This window comes from Polyodon spathula, chromosome 26 (genome assembly GCF_017654505.1).
Source record: "Polyodon spathula isolate WHYD16114869_AA chromosome 26, ASM1765450v1, whole genome shotgun sequence".
NCBI classification, from domain to species: Eukaryota; Metazoa; Chordata; class Actinopteri; order Acipenseriformes; family Polyodontidae; genus Polyodon; species Polyodon spathula.
Window position 1 is genome coordinate 12690884 of NC_054559.1, and position 9019 is coordinate 12699902.

Sequence of the window (9019 nt, forward strand, 5' to 3'; positions counted from 1 at the left end):
AAACAGATTGCATACAGAGCACCCTATAAAAAGCAACAAGCAGGGAATGCAGGATTCAAATAATAAGAAGAGGAAGGTTTTGTAATAACGATACTAATGATCTTTACTGCATATGCTGCAGCAATTTCACAACCCAAACACCATTAGCCATGTAATGTGAAAGATCTATTTCTAAAACAAACTTTTTGAGAATAATGTACAAAGGAATATATAGAATAACAATATCTGTACAATTAAACAGAGAAATGTGTATTGTTTAGTAAATATGACCAGTTTAAAAACATGTGGATTTTTGTAAGATATTGGTTTGCCGTGTATAAACACTATGATGTTTAATGTCTCATGCTGGTTGTATATTATTATAATAATACATAAAAAAAATAAATAAATAATGAAACATGTATTTTGAACTTCTACTAGCCCTAACCCTAACCCTTTTTTTCAATTAAATGTGATTCTTAGAACAAATATTCCACTGAAATTGTTCCTTACTGTCTTGGCTGTTTTCTGTTTTGCATAGTTTGACCTCTGTAACTGAATGGAAAAAAGCCAACCTACAAAGGGCTCTTTCAAGCTCTATACAGTAGACTAGGATACAAAACAAAATAAATTATCCTGCTTAAATCATACAGGAAACATGTACAGAAATGATATTTTCAAGTAAAAACAACCTTCCAAAACTACTTGTGTGTGTTTTTTCTTTCCCAAAATATACTTTATACCAGATAGCTCTACTTTCTTTGTATATTACAGTACTGAGCACCCACTGACATTTCAATCCTGTTCCTTACCAATCATCACAGCTATTAAGGGGTTAACGGAAAGGATAATGGAAGTGAGTTGCTTAGGCAAGAGGAAAAAAAAAACATGGAATAGATTAAAATGTAGATTAGAAAAGGTTTTCTTTGTGTCTGTCCATTCAGATTATAGCAGAAAGAAGTCCCTTTGGAAGGATGACCATCTGGACTTAACTGAGCAATCTATACCGACCAATAACACACAGACTTGCAAACATACACCTCTGGGGTCCAGGGCAGAGGCAAGATCACTCACAGCTCCCCCATTCCCTCATCACACTGCAGACACCAGGATATTACAGCTTGATATCCTCCTCCTGCACCTCGAACAATGAGAGCCTGAGTCCCAGAGACCAGGGGATTGCTCAAGCTCCATCGTCCCCTTTCCAATGAGCACCACAAGGGGGGAATCAGCAGTCCTTTCCCAGCACTTGCTTTGTCACTCTATTTTAACTGCTACCAATTATTTTCTATTATTTAATGAGTTATTTATCATTTAAGCAGGGTTATATTAATTAAAGAATGATATTAATTATTAAAGGTAATATTACTTAAAGAAATAACCGTGGTAATGTTCTGTTTGTGAAATTAAGCTGTATGTTTGTAATACTTGTTTCTTAAATAGGTTAGTATATGTTAAACAAAAGAACAAACTAATCACAGGTCCAAAACATAAATAATTTGGAAGAAAAATCTGTTTGATTGAATATAATTAAATTTTTATTTTTATCGGAAACAGTTTTAACTGAGAACTGGGCTAAATTAACTCTGATCACCAGGAACTTGGTGTATAATGACAACACCAAACCAAAATTCTAAGAGAATCTGTTAACCCTTACAGAAAAAAAGCACACATCATTGTCTTTGTTGTGTTTAATGACAAAAGGCGGCTTTTTTCAAGCTTTGTCTATTTCTCTGATCGGAAATACTTCCTGCCTATGAGAGAGTACGTGTGATTGATATTGCAGACATGGTTAGCATTACTGATGTTGTGGTGGAAACATAGAGGGTTACAATAACATCTCAGGTGAGGAAAGAGCTGATGATCTATTCATTAGTGCATGTCCACAGGATACTGCTTAATGAGGCGGGGGCATTTGAGATCTCCGCAGGACCCCCCTCCCCTTGGGATTCCACCGGGATGCAGCAGTTCTGCATATCCTCCCCACCCCTCTCATCTTGAGCTCTGTGGGGGTGGGGAGACTTGGATGAAAAATACAAGTCTGTGCAATTACACGACAAACAGGACCAGGGTAGGCTTTGTTTTCTTGTTCCCGCTACTTGCATAATATCCTTTAATCACACTGCTTGTTTTTCAATCTTGTCCTACGAGTACACTTCAGCAGGATGCAATCTGTGTATTGCTGGTGTGAGCACCTGCGCCCCCCAGCAGAGAAAATCTGAGCCACTCAGCGAGACTGATGGTAAATGGCTGTCTTCAGATGGTGTTTCTTTCTGAATATGGTCATTAATCTTAATGAATAAGGATGTCCCAGGGCCAAACCATTGACAAGAAAATGTGAAAAGCTTTGGGAGTATTGGATAAATTGATCTCTCCAGGCAATTATATGAATAATGTTATCATGAAGAATTAGGACCTACATCCACAGCATATGAATATACAATGTTGTAACGTATACACATAATTGCAATAACAGTTCCCAAGATATAGCTTTCAATAGCTCAGCCCTTGAATGTTTTGGTATATATAAAAAGGTACTATAACTTACAGGGGCTGGACAAAGAGTTTGAATAGACAGATCATTGCCAATTGAATGTAGGCTTACACTGGGAAATGGCACAATGTGACAAGACAGTTTAAAATGACAACCACAAAAAACTAAGCAAGACTTCAAATGTACATCACAAGGTATTTTTATTATAAGATCAAGGAGTGGAGAAAGTAGAAAGGTTGATTTGAAATGCATGTAGCATACAATGAATTCACTGTCAAACCAGCCACAGCTGGTTAAAATGTATTAGATATTTTTGCTGTGTGTGTGTGTGTGCTATTCCAGATATGTTTACTTGCCTATTTAATATTCGGACACGATAAGATAATTCAATACTTATGATGGACCAGACAAACACAATGAAAGGTCCTGTTATTTTAAACAGAATATTTGTATTCAGAATGCTGAACAACCTTAAAGTTTTCACTATTTTTTGTAAGAACAAAAATTGGACCCACTGCTGCTTTTGCTTACTAGACAGCAACATGTTTTCACTGCTAGCGAGGAATTAGATTTTTTGGAACGCAGCCATAACTTTAACAGAAACTTCAATCACTGCTGTATAATAAAATACATACAAAAGGGGAAATAATAAACTTTAATATTAGTGCAAAAAAAGCCTGCTTGTTTTTGCTGAAGCGTGTAATGTGACATTTTTTATTTATTTTTTTTATTTTAAGGAAACTATGCTACACTGGTATATAAGAGAGACCTGGTCTCTCTAGACAGAGTCTTCAATAATCACTATAAAGTAATCAACAGAAACCTATAGAAAATAAAGTTACAATAAATGAATCCATAATTTCACAATTAAAATTAATCATTACATTTTGTTCTCAGTCCTCTTATAGCTGCAAAAAAAAAAAGGTTGGTTGTAAGATGCTAATTGCATTGCTCCCTAAATTTTATTTTATATTCAGGTGACCATCCTGCCCCTTTCTAAAATTATATAAAAACACCACTTGCTTAATTTCTTCATCTCCACAGCCTCAGGTCTGAACAGTTTTTGTTCTATAGAACAGAAGATCAGTCTGTTTTGATGTTCTTGTGTTTCCAGGGGTAAATGAGCTCCCCAATGAACAGTTTCTTGCACAGCGCCCCCCAGGAGTCCTTTGGGTAGCAGCTGTAAGTCAGTGTCCTGTACCACTGCAGCACTGCGCTGTACGTCAAGGGATTAATCTGTGGGCACACAGTAGGAAAATGGGTTTAGGCAAATCAGAAAATACTAATTCTGCCCCAAATAAACAGCGGGATTTTGTTAAAAGGCATTAATGCAAACTCCGACAAGCATGATAATGTTTGATGTTAGTGATCTACACACATGCTGGTTACTACATTTAACACAGACCCTCTCAAATCGGAATCTCAAAAATCCTTTTTACATACCTCCATAAGTAAGTGAAGTGGCCTCTCTGGCTCTTGTTCCAACACACGAAACTTTACTCCAGCTGTTAAAAGAAGAAAAATATAGTATTAACACCTTAATGAATGTACACTCCAATGACCACCACTCCAGTGTCCACTGTGATATATTAGGCATTTATTTTCAATTTTGTATTACTGTTATTGATGATGATGAATAACCTGGTCAGTGTTTAAGATGCCATAATATGTATGCATTTATTCTTCTATCACTGTATTTAAAGTCAATTAACTGCAGCTCAAAGGTGAGATTACCTGCCAGTCTATAGGATCTGCAGATCCTGAGCCCCATAGCGAACAGAGGGAATGAGTTAATAAAATCCACACAAAGGTGAAGCAGACCCTGGAACAACACCACCAGCAGGCGGAGCTAGAGAGTCAATGGAATACAATTAGAATATTAATTAATGTAGTTTTGGTAATCTAATCAATGTCTTTGCTTAAATCTTCTTAAAATCACTACCCTCATTCTAATAATGATCATCTACTAGCCATACCACTATTAAACAATTATCGTCAATGCCACCTTTGAAAATGTTTGCATGCTTATTAATTAAATTAAAAATGCTACCTGAATTCAGCAGTTCAGAACAGTGTACTCTATAAAACTGAGAATAGCGACTGCCTTTTCTCACGCTAGACATGTCCTGACCCCCTACTCCCCCTTGTGTAGCCCAGTGCTTACCAGAGTGAAGACCAGGTAATACAGCGCTGTGGTTGGCAATAGGAACAGGAGAATGGTGAACAGCAGAGTCCCAATGAACAGCTGAAAAACACAGTTTTCTGGTTTGAAATGGCACAAAGACACTCAAAGTCTTTTCTAAGCGAATATCATTCTAATTTAGTAAACCTCCCCGCTATCCTGAACCCGAAACTCCAGTGTACTAGCGTTAGGGCCAGCAGTCCAGTCTCCTGTCCGGACCACAGGGGACACACACACCAAGTAAGGAAGGTCTTTGGTCAGCTCTGTGAATTACCTGGTCCAGGTCATAAGAACAGGAGTCCACACGTTGCCTCAGTACATTCCATTTCTTTCCACGAAACAGCCGCCACAGAGAGGATAGTCCATAGACCTTTAGACAGTAGAGTCTGTGGGGAGCAGCAAAACATTACTGGAAGATAGGGGGCGTTCCATAGCAATACTGAATTTTCTCCCCACACTATATCTATCGTTTTCTCCCAATTTAGGAACGTGTTGCTGCCTGGGGCTATTTATATACTGCAACCAACATCCTCACAGGGGAAATACAAGTTCCCAGCGATAACTCACAACTACTGTATTACATACTAAACAAGATTTTCCCAATTGAAATGCAACTATCGACTGTTAACAGAACAATACCAGCCATGCAACTCAGGTTATTCTCACTACCCTGAAAAAGCAGACAAAACTTCTTCATAGAAGGAGAGTCGTTGGTCAGGGATAAGAAATCAGGATTGGGCCCCTACTAGTAAGAACTGTAGTTTTTTAGTAAAAAAGTATATTAGTAGGCAGATTTTGAAAAATGTGAGCGGGATGAAATTCCCATGGTTTGGGGCAAATGATAATCAAGGTAATGCTTCTGGGAAACAATTGAGGCAAACTGTCCACAGCAGGTCTCATAGAAGCCCCACTGTTTTCACTGCAGCTCATGCCTTACCTGGCTCCATAGACGTAGAAGCAGTAAATGTGGAATGTCAGCAAGGCAACAATATCAGAGAGGACAGAGAGTGCAAAAGTGAGCCCCAGGCATGCAGAGAGGCCCACGTACCACAAGATCATCCCAATGAAAGGGGAGAGCAGGTGAATATAACCTGAAATCCAAGGAGAAGAAACATACATTATTCAAAAAACACTAAATTTAAACCTGGTAAAATATGCTGGATAGACAGCACTATAGAATGAAGCCTGAAGCCACATGCTTCTCTTTTCTATCAATTACTCACTAATCCACAGATGGATGTGGTACAGGAAGAATCTCCCCAGCACCTGGTCCAAAGCCCGATTCATCTTCAGCCCAGCCGGGGCTCCCATCAACCACTTTAGCAGCTCCTGAAGCTCCTCTGCGATGCGCTGCAACAGAACCACAAACAGCAAATGTGAAACCAGAGGATTTAAGGTAGGGTCTCCATCAGTTCAACATTTATAAACTATCATATCTTTTACACATACAGTATTACATTACAGAGCTTTCCCGATGAAGTTGCTCTGGAACAAATTGCTAAGAAAAGTAATACATGCTATATCTTAGTAGCTAATAAAAAAAAAAGAGTATACAGTATAAAGAAATGCAAAATCTTTTGACATTTGTAAAAACAGTATAGATTTATTTTGTCATAGTGTTGACGTTGTACAGAAGTCGATATTGACTTATTATAAACCTGCTATGCTGCATATTTTAAAACCATTTCCTTTTAGCTAGATGTCAATGGACTTACATCAGCAACAGGAACCAGAGTGTTGGCAAGCCGCCCAATTCGATTCTCTCTGTAGAGCCAGGAGATGAGTAGGAGCCCCAGAGCCACATCGACCAGGAACGAAACGAAGATATTCGCCTTCCTGAAGGATAAATCAAGTAAAGATCAAGGAAGGTGGCATTTCCATAATGAAACTATCCAGAATCAGCCATAAATAAATTTACGGAATAACTAAGGTCTACTGGTAGAAAATGGGAGGGCACCTCATGAACTCTGTGTGGTCCTCTGCCTTCCTGGGGACGCTGATCACCTGCAGGTGCTCTGTCCGATGACTCAGCTGGATGCAGGAAGACAATTTACTGGACACAAAACGCATTGGCCACAGGTTCAGGATCCTAAAGGAGAGTGTAATTGAAGGAGTTTTGCAATAAATTAGCTCTAAATCCTCCCTCAGAAAATATTCTGACTAATTTGCACCCAGGGGCTAGACCTGCTCTCTCTGGAATGGCTTATTCCCCCAGGTTTACTTTTTTACTAGGCTATCATTTAACAGCCTTCTACTCTACAGATGTAGGTAGTCTAAACAGGCCAGTAGGTTAGATATGTCACAATATTAACTGAAAATGCCATTTACAAGAAGAAGAAATCAAGTTAGCCCATTCTGACCCCTAATGAACCCCTTGTTTCCTCACCTGCTTTTGCACACCCAGTACCAGACAGACAGCAACCATGTGAGTACCAGACACACTGGCACAGAGGCTTGCTTCGACAGCTCCACTATAATACTGCCCTCTCTGCCCTCTGACTGCCAGTGGGTGAGCTTGAATGGCCCTTCATCATACTTATCTATGTAGAAGAGTGCCTGGCTCTGGGATACAGTCTGGAAGACCAGCCTGAGCTCGGACAGCTCTGTCTGGGGGGTTGAGAATCCCTCCCTGGGCCGGGTGCAGCTGGGACAGCATGACCTTGCACTGATCATAGTGGATACAGATCACCTGATCACCCTTGTCCTCCTTATCATCAGACTCGATCACCTTGCTGCCTCGGGAGTTCACCTGGCAGCTGAAGCGCTTCTTTCCTATCTCACTGCTCAGATGGAGCCAGCGTCCATGCGGGAAAATGGTGCTCAGATCCTTCAAAAAACTCTGTACACTCTCCTGGTCCTCTGAAGGCTTGCACCAGGAGCCCAGTACAGTCAGGTCCATCTGGGTCAGACTCTGGAGCTGGTTCAGATACTGCTTTACCTGGCCAGGGATGAAGGGGAAGTGGATCACAGCCAGCACAACGGCAGAGTTATGTCCTGGAAGCCATCGGCCGATCAGGAGTCCGCTGTCTGCCGCGTTGCAACACTGGGGGAAGAAGACCTTCAGCACCATGATTTCTGATTCCTTCTGCCAAAACAGATCCTCTAAATATTCCTGACAAAAAGTAGTAATCAGAATTTAGCCAGCTACACGAAATTAAAATTCCACCAACAGTATGCATTTAACATATTCATTCTGGATCTTTAACCACAGCTATGTGCAGAATTTAAATTATAAACCGTGACTGGATAACGTAACTGGATTCCTAGTCGAATACAAAGAAGGTTAAACTAGGCTTTACATCTATAAACAAAATACAATCAACTCCCTGAACTGCAGAATGTGGAACACTTATACTTTCCCTGTCACAGACTAAAAAGAACAGAATAATTTGCAGTGCTTTACCGATGCACATACGTCACGATCAGCCACTCCAATTTTCTCCCAGACACAAAGAAAATTGGACAAGCTGGCTAACAACACACTTCATATCGGTATTACAATAGAAGCAATCATGACAATATAATAGATATAGTTATTAGTCTGATAATTGTATAATATTAACCTAGCTTCACAAGACAAAGGAATCACAAAATCAGATGGCCGTCCACACTGCACTCTCATTAACATCAAGTTTTGATTTTTGCCTTCGCTTCGGTGTCCTTTCTGCCCTTCAAGGTTGTGCGTTTCCATAGAAACAACAACATTAAAAAGCCGTGGGCAAAATTTGATTAATTTGTAAACTGGATTTCTTTTTTGTCGGTAAGGTTATAATAATATATTTTTTTTTAAAGCGTTATTATGTTCAGTGTCAACGAAAAGTACTGCTGTTGCTCATTTATTTAATCATTCGTAACATCGCACAAACGACGACGAGAAAATATAAAGAAAGTCCGCTTAAACTAACTGGGGGCCGCCATATTTGTTGTTATGTGGAAAAATTCCGTCATCCATACAGCTCCTCTATGCCGACTGTGCTGCTTTATATGCTTCCGACTACAATCTGAAATCTGTATTTTTACAAACGAGGGTGACCCCTAGTGGAATAAATAACACGATCTTCTTATTGACCTTATTCTTACAAAATACCTGCAATACTAAACAAAACTGTAAAAAACAAACAAACAAACAAACACACACACACACACAAACCTATATGGACTTAATTCTGAATCTATGAACCAGCCAATTCAAAATAGAGGAGTGAATCTAAAAGTTACCACTAAATACAGAGAATATTGTACTATAACATTTCACACAATACAAATGCACAAGGGCCTTGTGAATGATTTTCCCATGCTTATAATTGGCACATTTAGCACAGGGTTTACCATTCTGTACCATAGTTGTTTTACTATGCTTTACC

General features: G+C 39.3%; 1 protein-coding gene across 1 annotated transcript; it reads right to left on the minus strand.

The window, feature by feature from the left end:
- Positions 1-2666: 2666 nt before the first annotated feature.
- LOC121301012 (phosphatidylinositol N-acetylglucosaminyltransferase subunit Q-like) lies at positions 2667-8635 on the minus strand. The gene is given in 12 exon segments (XM_041230084.1): positions 2667-3709; positions 3917-3978; positions 4208-4322; positions 4638-4718; positions 4930-5041; positions 5593-5746; positions 5879-6005; positions 6371-6491; positions 6613-6744; positions 7042-7287; positions 7289-7767; positions 8219-8635. Coding segments are annotated over 11 exon segments (1740 nt in total). The 5' UTR covers positions 7726-7767; positions 8219-8635; the 3' UTR covers positions 2667-3556.
- Between the last annotated feature and the right edge of the window lie 384 nt (positions 8636-9019).